Here is a 16,055-nt window from a genome sequence, read left to right on the forward strand (position 1 = left end):
CATGAAACACCTGAAATGACCTCTGAACAAATGGCAAGGTCACATAGCACTCCCAGCTGCCCATCTGGGTGCCCAAAGGGAAACCATGGAAATATATTTTGTGAAAAATAAATGATTACTGGATTAAACAAAAGTTGCCTGCAAATTGATTTTCAGCTGTCAGTCATTTAAAAAAAAATTCTAGTTTCTTTAAGTGTAATGCACATTGAATACATGTTCAGTTATATGTATGTGTAATTTCACATTAGAGGAGCATTAGAAAGTTTATTTAAATACACTAATCAAACTAAAGTATATATAGAATTACTTGCTATTTTATTATTCTACATTAAAATAAAAGGCACCATTGTATTAGTAATCCACCCATGTCTGTCATAGGGTGGTTTGCATGTCCACATAGATTTAAGTTTATGTACCTTATGCATATGTCTCAATATATATATACTGTACATTACAATCAACTAGCATTAACTGTATAATACATATGTATGTATTATACATAATGGTTAATTTATTGCCCAGATAATTACAAATGTATATTTTAAGCAGAAAATTTTTAAGAAAATTAAAAAGCATTGTGATGGTAAATTTTTTTGCATTGCTTTTATTCTCTCTTCACTTTTTCCTCAGAGAAGATTGAATAAAATTAAAGCTTTAAAATTTTTAAAATTCATTATCATCAGCATGAATCAATATGCATCATAATACCATGATGCCTTTGGAAAAGTATATAATTTGTCCAAAACTGTTATCCTTTCTTATTTTTGCTTACTTTTAAAGCTTTACTGTCTTTTCCTCATACATACAAAAAAGCTTTTACTATCAATTGTTTTTGTTTTCTTGCCTGATTCTAGCAGATTTACACCAGCACACATTCACAGATGCATATATACACACCTACTCTCTCCTCCCCACACCAGCCCTTCTTCTAAATTTGTACTTCCAATAGTCCTGAGGCTGGGAAATCAAATAACTAGCCTTGTGAAAATAATATACTATATAGAAATAACGGGGTAAGTCCTGGTTGGCATAACTTGTAAGGAATGGACATGATGGAATTCAGTATGGCTTCTCAAGGACCTTTTACTTTATACCCCTCTGTTAGCTTTTTAAGTTCTGTTTCACATTTCTGCTGAGAGTTCCCCCCTCCGATAATTCTGCTACATGTGGCTCTCTTCCATCCTCATTTCAACATTTATTAGTATCTTCTTCCTTGTCATGTCTGCCTCCTGTCACTCCTCCCATACTGCCTGCTTCCATGTCAAGAGCCTGTAACCATTCAGAATTGAAACCTGTCCTAATTCATCCAAGACCCTGGGTGTGAGATTGTCGGTGGAGATAAGTATCACTGGGGACTCTGTGACAGATGTCTCACTGGAGATCTATTTGAGTTTGACTGTATTCCAGAAGTGAGTAGGAAGTAGTTAAGATTCTCAGTTAAAGAGTTCCTTACAAGTATTTGTGAAGTTAGGTAGCATCTTTGAGCCCCAGTTTCCTTGTTTATAAAGCAATATATTTACAAACTTGCCTCAAAGTGTTTATAAGGATTAAATGAAATGAAGCATATGAAACATACTTAGCACATGAAGTCAGAGTTGAGCATATGTAATTAGTGTTCAGTTGATGCTAGTTGATTTTATTTAGCTCATGCCTGTAGCTCCACCAAGAAGATGATGGGTAATTAAGAGCTGACAGATTGTCCACAAAATAGTTACACATAAGTAATTTAGCTTAACAATAACCCACAACCTTCGGACCAACTTAGTTACACATAAGTAATTTAAATGAGAGTAAACAGCTTTTTTATATATATATAAAGTAATGCAGCAAGTAAATGATCTTCAAGTGTTTTATATGAGATAAAATATCAACTTTGAAAATTTTAATTTAGAAGCATAAAGGTTTTATGTATTTGTGTCGCTATATATGTGTGTGTGTTGTATATTTATTAAATCATTGCTATCTCTCACCTTTCCACCTATTCAAAAAATACTAAAATATTGAATATTGCCTGCAAACCTTCTTTTAATCTTCCCACAACCTTGACATTCAAGGGATTACCTTCTCCCTCTTCTAAAAGTCCTTTCAAACAAGATTCTAGAAATTGTCTTTAAATGGGCTTTCCATAAAATGCCTGCACACCTGTCTCAAGTGTACAGAATCTAATGAATCATTTGATTGTTTTCATCTTGTCAGATATGCCGGGGGTTTTTCATCCATATGCTCAGTGAACTTCAGTGACCTGTCCTATTGAAAGTCACAGATTTATGGCGATTCCTAGTACTATGATCTCCTTGATGATGGTGGCCAAAAAGTACCACAAACATTATCCTTAAACCAGCAACTTGATCCACATTCATTCTGATGTTTGCTAAATACTGGAGAGATATGAACGATGAGCTACATCTAAGATTTAAAAGGAATGCTTGAAGAATCGATTTCTTTATAGCAGCTTATTAGGAAATGAGTAGGATTCAAGGGCTTTGGCTTTTTACATGGTCTCTGATAGCAAGGCTAATCGCCATCTGTGTTTTCTACTAGGTCTGCTGAGACTCATAACTATCAATTCTACATTCCAGGAAGTTTTCTCTTGAGGGTTCATCTGAATTGAAGTGACCCTCTGCCTCAACTTTCATGGTTCTTCCCTGAAGTCAGCCTGGTGGCAGATATGCCATCTGGATTGAAACTGTTTGGACAAATGAAAGGAAGAGCCTGATAAAGTCAATAGCTGCTGGAGTCGGGGTCTCCGGTTGCATATTGTCTGAATGTTGGCAGGTGAAAGACAGACATGCATCAGTTTGTGTCTTTAGATCGTTAACATTTTGCTGTGCAGATAAGACTAAATGAAAGGAATGATTTTATTTGCTGATAGCGGTGTAGGTAAAGTCTTTGAATTGGCATACCAGGCCCTTGAAATATAGTTCAGATATGCTCTTCTACATGTCTTACTCCTTCAGGTGTTATCTCTTCCCAACTGTTGTTTACATTTTAAAGCTAAGATCAAAGTTAGGAAAAAAGAAAACAGAGGCTAGGAAAGGACTGGCATTAATGATGGGATTTGGCTCCACTTAGAGAAAAGACAAACTCATGAAGCGTTTAAAGAGTGGGAGAGGAAACGACAAGAGCGTGTGGTCAAAGAAGGGCCTTTTAGATGCAAAGATCTATTTTTTTAAAATATGCTTTTATTGTTTTCAGAGTATAAGTGAGAGGAAGAGAGAGAAACATCAATGATGACAGAAAAATCATTGATTGGCACCCTCTACTGGGGAATCAAGCCTGAAACCTGGGCATATGCCCTTGACCGGAATTTAACCCCGGACCCTTCAGTCCACAGGCTGGTGCTCAAAGATCTATTTTTTAATGCCTGCTTTTAACCCGGTTTATTATTACAAAGAAGTCTAACCAGGCTGGCAGATAGCTGAACACCTCTATCAGGTCTCCAGATCACTCTCCCCGGTTCTGTCCAGTTGGTGCTTCTTTCATCTTCTTCCATCAGGTTTCCCCTATTTACCTTTTGTCAGTTGCCATGCATTCCTCCAGACATTCTTTGTTAACCTCAAAGTAAGAGGCCAAAGTGAGAGGCAACCAGCATTTATTTGAAATCAAGAAAGAACAGCTCTTTGGAAGCATTGGTTCGGGCAGAAACCCAGCAGTGTTCTGATTAGAAGACAAAGCAAAGGGAATTTATGAGAAAGGGAAGGGGAATTATGTCAGTAGAAGGAAGGCCTTCCTTTTGGTGCAGATAAGCTAACATAGTGACGCTAATTCTGAACAGTGTTTTTAATTTTTAGCCTGGGTAGCCATCAGTCCAGTAGTCATAGTATCTGATTTCTTGGTACCTTTACAAACAGGTGTTTGGGACATGGTGTTACTGTAGGCCCAGTCCAAAGGTTATTTTCCCTGTTTTAACATTCCAAAGATTGGAGAGGTCAGACCTGCAAGGCAGTTCCTCTGGGATGGCAGCTCCGGCTCCACTTTAAAGTGGCTCCGTTTGTGTTATCTATTTATTTTTGTTGCATTTTCCATCTTTTTTTAAATTTCAAGATCTCCTGCAAAAAATTATCCGTAACTCTGACAACTTGAAATCTTCAGGGAATTCATCTTTGTTCTTGTCTTTCTATGTTTGAAAAAGTTTATTGTGTGTCCAGTCTTACAATAACTAATCACAATACTGAATTTCAGAACTCTCTGGTACTTAATGAAGAAAATAGTCTTGTAAATTTAAATTATGAGATCACAACCTCTATAATCAACATTGGTATATGCCTCCTATATCATTTCATCTGAAATAATCCTGAAGTCTTAACTATTCAGATAAAGCTTACAGTATACAGATTACCTAGGGTTTTTTTTTTAGGTTTAAGCAATGATGGTATGACCTGATGTAGTCAATGAATAAAATACACCAATTAGCCAATTTTCACAGGGGGAGTCCAGTTCTAATCCTACCTATAACCAGTCAATTGTAATTGCCCTGCATTTAGTCAGCTACAATATTTGTATTTGAGAGTAGGAAACAATAGCATCCACCACTTCATTAACTAGACAGGCTGGCTTTCCATAACTTGCTAGTATCCTTCCATAAGATAAAATAATAATGTAATGTTATCCTATCTAATAAAAAAATATGCAAATTGACCCTCACTCCTTCACAAAAGATGGTAGCACCCATAGCCACAAGATGGTGGCACCCAGTCCTCTCAGCCCTGCTGGAGTCCCCCCCGCCTGTAGTCATTAATAATATTATAATACCATAATATTATAACACCATAATAACAACAATAATAACTGCTATTTCCTGAGTACTTACTGTAATTCAATCACTTGGCTATATTACATAATTCATGCTTGTGCCTCAGAAATATGTATTACTGCCCCACTTTATAGATTAAAAAAAGGAAGAAAACCTCTGAAGGTCAGTCTACTCTTACTAAAGGAGCCCTCTTCAAACCACAGTATATAATACAAATATCAAAAGTAAGCTGTGAATGAAGCTTTTAAATTGATTTTAAATGTTTTAGTACTCTAAAAATTTTTAATACTCTAATTAAAAACAAGCAATCTAATTTTCTTAGAAGGAAAGACTATTTGTTCAGGGTAGACTGCAAGTGTTTCAGTTTTTCAAAATACCAAATTACAGTTCAAGAAAATGAAATATCTGTATTAGATATGTTGCCATAGCAATGAATCCCATAGTATAATCATAGTACTACTTGTACCATTTTTTCCAGTTGTAAACATTCGTATCAATGATAACGATAACGATAATTATAACGATGTTCATGGTTTGGATATCATTTGTATACAATTAGTTTGCAGAAAAACAAGATGATAACAATGTTTCTTGGTTATTTAAAAAGTGTGTGAAATAGCTTCCCTCTTCCCACACAGCAGCCTCTTTACCCACATCTTCGGAAGAGGAAAAGAAAAGGGGGTGGAGGTGGCACAGGAGTGAGAAGGAGATGTACTCTCCCTAGATAACGAACTAAGGCAGGGCAGGAAGTGGTATATGCAATGAGAATAAGCATTTTCTCCTTAGATAAATGACCTTCTCTATCTTTCACCCCAAAAAGAAAAATGGGTTTGCCATTGATTTTCTGTTGACCACATCTTCCTGTGTTGTTCCTCTTAAGAGATCATAAATTTAGTTGGTATTTTTTGTCAACTCTTTTTTTTGCATCTAATTTGGTTATTTCCACATTTCAACAAAAGAAAATCAAGCATTTAGAACTTAAAACTTTTTTTGTGTGGAAAATAATAGTCCATTTGCTGAAAATAGGCAAGCACAAGTGAACTGCATTGATGTTTTTGACAATGATAACACCTTTATATAATTTATTGACATGCCCAATGATATTTCAGATGGCTTTTGAGTAAGTATTTATTTTTCAGTTTCTATTTGCATATATACTGTACAATAGTTCTTCATTATCATATGAACCTGCAATCCTGTGATTACTTATTCTGTGTTTATATTGCAATTGTAATGGTGGTGTTTAAATGTAATTATTAATACAAGTAGGTAAAACCATTAGTCTAGACATGAGCTATAGAAAAAAAACCATGATACTGTTAAATAATTTTAAAATTTTGTTATGTCAGCATGTCTGATATGGATATTTCATTTTCTTGAAATATAAGTTTTTCTGAAAATTTGAAATAGTTATATTGAGATAATCCTTTTTTTCTACCAAGATTAGACTGTTTATTTTTAATTGCCTATAAACTAGTAACATCATGCATCTTAAGTTTAAATCAGACTAGTATTTTAGACTGATAAAGAATTTAAAAGCACTGATTCATAGTTTACCTTTTATATTTTTATTATAAAAGACCACTGCAACTCAATGACTGAAACCAAATATTTATTAAATAACACAATGATAGCAAGATGATGAACTTATTAACCTTCTAGAAAAGGTTTAATGAAACCAATTATTAAAATAATGTATATTTATTAGGAAATACTACATCATAAATGTTTTATAAATATACTACCCATAGCTAAATATTGTTAAATATGAGTAGTTTTCATAGTTTGATCTCATTAATAAGAACTTAGTAAATAACATAAAGTTCTCAGTAAAGACTATTTCCAATTAAATTTATTTTCCACTGGACTTACAGCTTTTTTGGAGCTCTTCCCCTATATCATTTATTTTCAAACCTTATTTACTTTCATTTTTGTGTGTATCATCTACCTAATAGTTTAACTATAGGGCATTGAATAAAGAACAAAATTCAGTTTCCTCATCTTTCTAGATAGTTCAATTAGGTCAGAGATTCTTTTCTACTTTCTGAATATAATTATTTTGAGAGTTGTCTTTTTTAATTAAAAATTCTAGAACTTCTTCAATCTTAAAGCCATGAAAAGAAACAGTCCTGCCTACTTTTAGTGTTTTAAATCTATATACACTTTAAAAAACTTTCCTATGAAATGTAGGTAAGAGCTTTTTAGAAATTTTGCAGGAATACTGACATAATTGTTACTGATTAGAGGTATTACATAATCATGCCAGTTGACTTGATGTTTTGGAAAACCTTTAGAGAAAAACAAGACTTAAGGAATTAAACAAAATATAAAATAAGTATTCAGTTGAAAATTGCTCTGCAGGTTTTTTTTCCTAAGCTTTGTCATTTTGTGAGTCAACTCAAAATCGATTATTGTCTTGATGATAGATTTTTCATTCACTGCAATATTGACATTTGGAGGAAATGAAGACTTGCTTAGTTATATTTGAAGTCCATTTGGGTACTAATGTACTGATATTTTTATTCACATATTGCAATCTTTTTTTTTTTTGCAGTTTTACTAAAGGGAGGAAAAAAAGAGGAACCATTTAGAGACTGTGCAGATGTATATCAAGCTGGTTTTAATAAAAGTGGAATCTACACTATTTATATTAATAATATGCCAGAACCCAAAAAGGTAAAACCAGAAGTGTTTGTTTATGAGATGTAAAGCAGAACCTAGTTGAATTGCTGAATAATCAGATTGATTTGTGAGCTTGTTAAACTGAAAATATATATGCCTGAGCTCTTTTCTCTCAAGAAATATTCTGTTTCCCAGGTCCATAAAATATGAAAATCTATTGTACAGACCTCCCCTAACTCCCACACCTACCATGCTTCTTTTACACAAAGTTTTCTTATTTATTCTTTCTCATTCCTGGGATGTCCCTTTGCTTATAAATGCTTGCCTATTCCGATTGCATGTTGAAGTCATGTATAATTCAAGGGCAGGGAAAAAGTCCCAAAAACCCAGATGGCACACATCATCCACAGTCCAGACACTGTACGGAGGGAGCTAGGACACATTTCCAGGATCACTGCTTCTGCTGGGGTGAGAGAAACACATCCTATCTTAAACACAAAAGGATTAGCTTTTTGTATGCACCGAAAAGAGTGGGTTGGAGGGTAGGACTCATCAGTATGTTGAACAGGATCCAAAGTAAACTTTGAAGTAAGAAGACATTATCTTCCTGCTGTCATTTCTCTTTTATATACTCTTTCTCCCTATTTATTCATTAAATCATCAACCCATTCCTTCATTCAATACATATTAAGTGTAAATTGTTCATTTGCCAGTCACTGACCAGGGACATACTACAGAACAAACAGTTCCCAGTGTGTGGCGGAGACAGACAATTACACAGATAATTATACTGTGGAAGTGTAGTGATAGAGACCGTCTGTGTGAAGCAGAGTTTTAGAAAACTTTGAGGAGAGCCCTGCTCTTCAACATAAAGTGTCAGCTAGATGCCCTAGAGCCCAAGAAGCCAGGCTGCCCATGCAATGCTTCTTCAAAGGACAGAACACTTTCTCCTCTTTGACCCCAAGCCATCCATGTCCCTATTTCCTCTGGGAACCTGCAAATGCTCCTGGAAGGCCTTCCCTGATTCCCTCTGACAAATCTGCATGACCTTCTCATACCAGAATTCTACAAGGCCAAGAATTGTATCTTTTTATCTTTTATTTTCCTTTTTTTAAAATTGAAGTACAATTGGTATATAACATTATATTAGTTTCGGGTGTATAACACAATAATTCGATAAGTTATCACTGCAATGTCTACTCATCACCATATGGTAGACCCCCTCCATCCATTTTGCCCACCCTGCAGACCTCATTCGCTCTGATAGCTAATCTGTCTTCCATATCTATGAGTTTTATTTATTTGTTTTATATTTTAGATTCCACAAATAAGTGGAATCATAAGATATTTGTCTTTCTCTGTCTGACATTTCTATTAGCGTCATATCCTCAAGGTCCATCCATACTGTTGCCAATGACAAGATTCCCTTCTTTTTATGGCCAAGTGGTATTCCACTGTATGTTCCTTGCTATTTTGATTTCCTGGGACCCAGCATAGTTTCAAGAAGAAGGTGCTGAAATGAATGAATGGATAAATGCCCTGCTGATTGTAACATTAACACTTTTGTATGTAGTGCATCATAAGTAAGCCTAACTTATTTAGTTTTCCTGTTGTTCAGCACCTTTGATTGGCCAGGGAAATGAATCTTAAAAAAGTTTGTCAAATGTCACACAATTGTCAAAGTAGAAAGTCTCTCCCAGTGTTCTCTCTTTACCGATTTCAATAAGGATTCGTGGTTTAAGTTAGCTCAATGTTTGTTTGTTTTTCCCTTTGTTAGGACAAAATTTTGCCCAAAAAAGAGGCCATGTATATAGCTGGAGGTGGGGGAGGAAGCACAAGGAGAAGAGGTAGCAGGCACAGGTCTATGCATTGCGACCTGGCCACCTACCAGAGAAGTTTGGTTTCACCTGTTTTTTTCATTTTGGGCTTCAGTGAAAGATGTCACTGAATCAAGTGTTTCATGGCCTTTAAAAAACAAGCTGTGACACTACAATGGCAAGTCTAGGAGTAAAGAGAAAGGGCAACTTATAGGAGGAGCCTTTTAAATCCTTTGACATGAAGCCTTCCTACTGTGCTTGCTGCTTTCTTAAAAGCATACTTGAGCTTAAATCCATTTTACACACACACACAGGCAGGTAAACACTGTACACACTGCCACAGTACACAGAGCATGTAAAGTGGTCAGAAACTGTCTCGGGTGGAGTAGTGTAGCTGACATAATGCTCTCTAAACCTACTCACCTCCCGCCCAAGACCTGGAAGGACTCCTAAATTGTTAGCTCCGCTGTAAGTTAGCTTGATTAGGACAATACAGTTAACTAAAAATATTGTAACCCACCTTTTAGATTCCTAATGACTCTATGATATATATGAATATAAAAATAAAATAAGTTTTAATGTTTTTATATTAACATGCACACTTTTAGAGTATTTTTTCACTCCATCACCAGTACGCCATGTGGCCATGGTGCAGACATTACAAACAGTTTTGATCTTTCCACGACCTTTAATTCATATCTAACCACAACTCTATTCTAGTTCAAAATATTTTGAAATACAAATGGTGCATAGGCCATTTGCAGAGCCATGCTCCTTTTTAGGGCGGAAGAAAAATAGCCAATCTTAACTCATTATCTTGAACAGCTCAAATTCATAAACTTGAATAATAACTCATTAACTTGAATAAATGTGCTTTTCTTATTTATATAAAGGAGTGGCTTGGAGGATCTAGTTCATTAGTTCAGTGGCTGACTCCTATGTTGGTTTCACCAGGATTGCATGATTTAAATTGACACCTCTGAGGAGTGATGAATTTTGCATATTATGTAGCTTCAGAGTTCCTGAATAAATAAAATCTGAAATATTAAATCCACAAATGTCAAATATCTGGATTAAACTTCTGAGATTTGGGCCTAGGAAAACATTGTAGCCTGAACAGATTAGCAGTGAAATTAGTACAGCCTGTAACAAGCAAAATTTTATCACCCTAGAAATGGCCCCATGGCTATTCTCTCTTCTTTTGGTCAAGGAAGTTACCAGATTTAGTTTTAATGGAAATAATGGCAGTGTATGGTGAGGCAGGAGATACCTGAGCAGATGGGAGAAAGACTTTGATAACTTCTTGACTTTGGTGTGCATTCCCTCGTTTTATCTGTTCCCTTTCTGATCATGCATCCTCTCAGAAATAGTAATATACTAATGTAGAGATGGATACCTTAGGTGGATATATTTGCACTTTTTTGAAGGTAAAAAATTTTGTTTTAAATCCATTATTATATTCACATAGCTTGGCATTAGTAAGAACAAATATGGTTTGAATTCCCCCAATGTCATTTAGGAGCCGATTAACACAGTAGTTCAAATGTATTCATTGCTAATATTTTGCCAGGTCATAATCTAAGAACTTTATATGTAGTCACATGTTTACTCCTCAACAACTCTTTGAAATAGATGCTCCCATTATCTCTATTTTAGGAAAATAACTTCCCCAAACACATAGTTATTAAATATTGAACAAAGGAATCAATTGCTGAGGATGCCATCTTAACAGGGACCAAGTATGATAATTATTTATTAAGTGGTGACTAAAGTTGCACTGTTTAAACCTATATGAGTGACTTAGAAAATAGTTTATTATAAAAAATTATGTAAAATGTATTTATGCTCTGATAAGCCACCCATTCACCCTATAATCCATTTTCTTCTATTTTTATATAAATCATTGGTATATTTCAGTTCTATAAAAAGTGCTTATAAAATTCATCTGTAGGACCTTCACCCTTCCAAGTAGATTGTGCTTTGTAGATATAAAGTTTGTAATACTTTTGAATTTATTTAGAAAATCTTTGCTCATTGTGATGCTTGTGGGAGCTCTAGCAAGGATCAAAACACTCAAGGCAAAGTTATATAAAAACAAAAGAAAACAAAAAATTCAAATATCTATGATATGGGATATGGGCCAATCAATAAAATTGGACTATTTTAGGCAGAGTAAGAATTGCAAATATAGAGAATTTTTATGCAATTGCTGTTTTGACTGCCATCATTCCCTGTCAAGAAAGGATGTCTGCAAAGGTTAGAAAAGTGTTACATTTTCAAATATAATGTGGAAGCCAAAGGCAGTTTTCTAAGACTACTTAATTTTTCAAGTACATAGATAATGAGAATTAGATTAAACATACATTATTTTTTACTTGGATATTATTAATAGCTTGTAATTATTTTCCTCTCTGAATTCTCTTCCATGCATAGTAGCAGGAAATACATTTTTTCCTTTCATTTCCTAAGTTTCTGAAACCAAATGCCCTATCCTACTTGCTTACTTTCATTTAAAAAAAACCACACACACACACATTAAATTATAACTCTCCTTATTATAAAATATTAAAAAATTATTTCTGAGTTCACAATTTTCCTAATTCTTAGAAAAGGACTATGACAAATGTTTTGAACCTTTGTTATTCAAGGTTATGGAAAAATAATTAACATCCACAAGCCTAATCATTCCAACTTGTATGGAGCATAAAAAATAAGAACTATGTGAATCAAATTTCCCCGTTTTGTTTGGGTTTAAATCCCCGTATTATGTTAAAAGGTATTTAATGCTTGAAAGCTTTGACCTTGCCTGGGATGGGAGCCAGTTCAATCTTTTCTTGGATAGAGTTAAGCCCAAGTCATATGATCAATAAATGCAACCAGCATAGTAAATGTAGGAGACCCTTGTCTACAGGAAGATAGCACAGACCACACGATAATGGCAAGTGAACTTTTCAAGTCTTTTCATGTATCTTTTGAAACCAACCACCTTTTTTTTTTTTTTTTTTTTTTTTTTTTTTTTTTTTTAATTTCCTTCATCTATTAAGCTTAGGCTCTTTATTTTTCTTCTGACTAGAAATAACACAGTCTCTTTTTTTCCTAGAGTGAATCCAACATTTTAAATATATGCATGATAATAAAAAGCAGCATGTGCAAAGATTAGTAATGCCAGTATTACTAACAAAAAGCTGGTAGTTGTAATCTTAAGGACAGTTTACTAAATTTATAAATGTAGGGTGTCCCAAAAATATGCAAATATACTCTGAATAATTATAAAGGCAGTGTTTATTTTCAATATTGAGCTATCAGCTGTTAAAGTATACATACATTTTTTGGACACCCTGTATTTTGGCTTTGTACATTCATTATATGCAGTTATATACAACTAGCGGCCCAGAGCAAAAAATTCATGCACCGGAGTAGGGTGAGGTGGGGCAGGGGTTATCCCTCAGCCCAGCCTGCACCCTTTCCAATCTGGGACCCCTTGAGGAATGTCCAACTACCAGGATCAGGCCTAAATGGGCAGTTGGACATCCCTCTCAGAATCCAGGACTACTGGCTCCCATCTGCTTGCCTGCCTGCCTTCCTGATTGCTCCTAACTGCTTCTGCCTGCCAGCCAAATCACCCCCTAACCACTCCTCTGCCAGACTGATTGATGCCTAACTGCTCCCCTGCCAGCCTGTTTGCCTCTAACTGCCCTCCCTTGCAGACCTGGTCACCCCTAACTGCCCTCCCCTGGAGGCCTGGTCCCCCCCAACTGCTCTCCCCTGCAGGCCTGGGTCCCCCACAACTGTCCTTCCCTGCAGGCCTGGTTGCCCCCAACTTCCCTCCTCTGCTGGCCTAGTCACCCCTAAATGCTCTCCCCTATAGGCTTGATTGCCCCCAGCTGCCCTCCCTTGCAGGCTTGGTCCCTCCCAATTGCCCTTCCCTGCTGGCCTGATCACCCACAACTGCCCTCTCCTGATGGCCATCTTGTGGTGGCCATCTTATGTCCACATGGACACAGGATCTTTGATCACATGGGGACAGCCATCTTTGACCACATGGGGGCAGCCATCTTGTGTGTTGAAGTGATGGTCAATTTGCATATTATTCTTTTATTAGATAGGATAGTTAATTGTACTGTAATATATGAGATATGTACAAAGTGTACAGTGCATAATATAAATACATATTATATGTTACATACATCCAAGAGATGTGAGTAATGCAAAGCCTAATGTGTACTGAACACAATTCTAAAAACTCCATATACATTGACTCATTTAGTCCTTGCAAAATATCTAAAAGAGAGAGAAAATAGAGGTGGGATTTAAACATGGGTAATCTAGTACCCAAGTCCATCTCCTGACCAAAGTGCTATTCAGTTCTATTATCCCATAAATAACAAATGGGGCCTGGTATGTCTGCTTTTATTGAGTCCTAATAAGAATAATAGAGTATATGCTAAACCTGCTCATTTCTCTGCACTTCAGCTTCCAAACAGTATCTTCCTGTGTAACTTCCATCTCCCACATAGCGGACTTGCTCTGGCTTTTTCTCTAAGAATGATTCTCAAAACATCTTAGCATTTTTAAGTCACTGGATATCTTCAGTTTAAAGATATCCAGTGACTTAAGATATCCAGTTGTCTTTTGCTAAACTTTTTGAGTGACTCTAAAATTTTTCATAGAATTTTAAGAACAGATAATAATAATAAACACTGTACAGGATAATTTTCTCTTCACACTCTATATTTATGAATGGAGTTATTTCTTACCCCCAAGTATGTAAGTGAACTTTATAGGTTTGTAAACACAGTTTGACAAAATTTCAGGCAATCAATGTCCATCAAAATATAAAAATCTATTTAAAAAGTTCTGGATTAGCTAGACCAAGCCAGCTAAAATTTAATTAAGAAACAGGTGCCATCAGTTTCCCCTAGCAAACTGCATTCTTGACATTATCACTTACTCTTAAATCTCACCAGGAAAGTTCCACCTTGGCCACTTGTCTTGAATCACCACCTGTTCTCTCTTTAAACTGTGCCGTCTGGATTTCATTGTCACAGGAATCCTGCACTCTCTCTTCAAGGTCACCAGCAGCTCCTTCATTTTAAATTTGAGGGTGTATTTTCTTAATATTTGTTTGTCTTGACTTCTCTGGAATATTTGATTAAATTGATCACTTCCCCAACTCAAAATTCATCACCTTCTTGTCTTGCATTACATTAACAAAGTTTTTCTTTTTTTCTTCTTGCATCTCTATTTATTCAACAAGTACTCATACACACTTCGGGCTAGGCACTGCTCTAGGAACTGGTAACAGTAGTTACCAAATAAAATGAAGTCCCTGTCCTCTTAAAGGCTATTAATGGATTTTCTTTCTATCAGTTGCTTTACAAAGCCCTTTCTAGGATCCTCCTACCTACCCCTCCCCCACACATATCTCTTTCCACTTTTTTTCTTTTCCTCTTTAGATAACCCACCTTTAAACTATCAACTATTATTTTCAAGCATTTTACTCCCAATAACATTTTGAATTAGGTAGATTTGGGGTTCAAATCTTAGATCCATCACTTATTATTAAAAACCACTGGTAAATTTTTGAAGTACGTAAGCTTTGGGTTTTAGCTTTAAACTCAAGATAATGATCATACCTACATCATTGGATTGTTGTAAAATAAGTTAGAAAATGCATGTAAAGAGTTTCAATTATCTGACCCTTAAAGAGCATACTATAGTTAATGGCTATTCCTTTCTTATTCCCTTAGTCTCTTATCCATCTATCCTTGGAAGACCTTCAGTAGATCATCTCTAACTGATCAATAACTCCCCCTTTTGGATGGCTATACTATTTCACACTCTACATGGTTAAAACCATGACCATTTTCTTTTTTCATATGTTAGCTCTCTTCCTTAAATTTCTCATTTGGATCACTGTCTTCATCATTCTGCAGGTCACAAGGGTTGAAAAGTGCAGACTCCTGCATCTTCTTAATCCCATAGGAGTAGTCACTATTGAAACTTTCAGGCATTTTTTAGGGTATGACCCATATTTTATTTATCATTAACATCCATTTGTAACACAGAATCAATGCCAGAAATGTGTGTTGAGTGAAAAATAAGTGAATGAACGGATTAGAATTAAAGGAGGACAAAATACTATCTGCAGCCTATGTTGAGGACAATCAATAGGTACAGAAGGGTTAAGGAATTAGTTAAGGGGGAACTTGGGTGGGGGACTCCACATTTATAATCATGGAGGTGAATAAGTCCCTATAGATTGTGAAGATGTACTGATGGGTGGCTGTTGTCAAATTAGAGGGCCTACCAGCCCTCGGGAGAATAGTTTACCTGTTTATATGCTCACAAATAGGCATGTATCTTTTAGTTCCTTTCACTCTGAAGAAGTACATGGATAATTTGTCCTTTGAATGACAGTTTTTGCCATTGTTTTACTAGCCTTTAGCTATTTGTGCCCCGCATTTAATGCCTCAGGGAAAACCCTTGAAGTTTTTCCCTTCCTCAGAGTTTAGTTCTATGTCCACACAGCCTGTCTGCTGCTGTAGCCTCACTTCTACACCTTTAGCCAGCCTCCACAATGCTTTAGAAGTCAATTGCCAGGGGAATGGTGTTTCCCATCTCAGGTCCCTTGAATAATCAAACTGCCACATTTGTGCTGCATCAATTACAGTGATTGCTCTCAAAAGATAATCCCATTACAGATATGCTTCTCTCCTTGGGTGGACTCTGAGGAAAGTGAATCAATTTCTAAATAAATACTATTGTATTTAGAATAATTGAAATAAGCATAACTCTTTGAAAGAGTCGGATAACTTTTCCTCATGGGAAAGAAATGCTTGTTGCAGTCAGAAGGAATACAG

At 35.7% G+C, this 16,055-nt stretch overlaps 1 protein-coding gene across 4 annotated transcripts in view; it reads left to right on the top strand.

Moving 5' to 3' along the window:
* Positions 1 to 16,055, top strand: part of ANGPT1 (angiopoietin 1) — a 229,622-nt gene that overhangs the window by 166,096 nt on the left and 47,471 nt on the right. For all 4 annotated transcript variants that reach the window (XM_084864479.1, XM_084864480.1, XM_084864481.1 and 1 more), the window contains one exon: positions 7,308 to 7,429. In XM_084864479.1, the coding sequence (XP_084720605.1) occupies positions 7,308 to 7,429 (122 nt within the window). The remainder of the gene's footprint in view (positions 1 to 7,307; positions 7,430 to 16,055) is intronic.

This window comes from Pipistrellus hanaki, assembly GCF_964339955.1.
Source record: "Pipistrellus hanaki genome assembly, chromosome: 17".
Taxonomy (NCBI): Eukaryota; Metazoa; Chordata; class Mammalia; order Chiroptera; family Vespertilionidae; genus Pipistrellus; species Pipistrellus hanaki.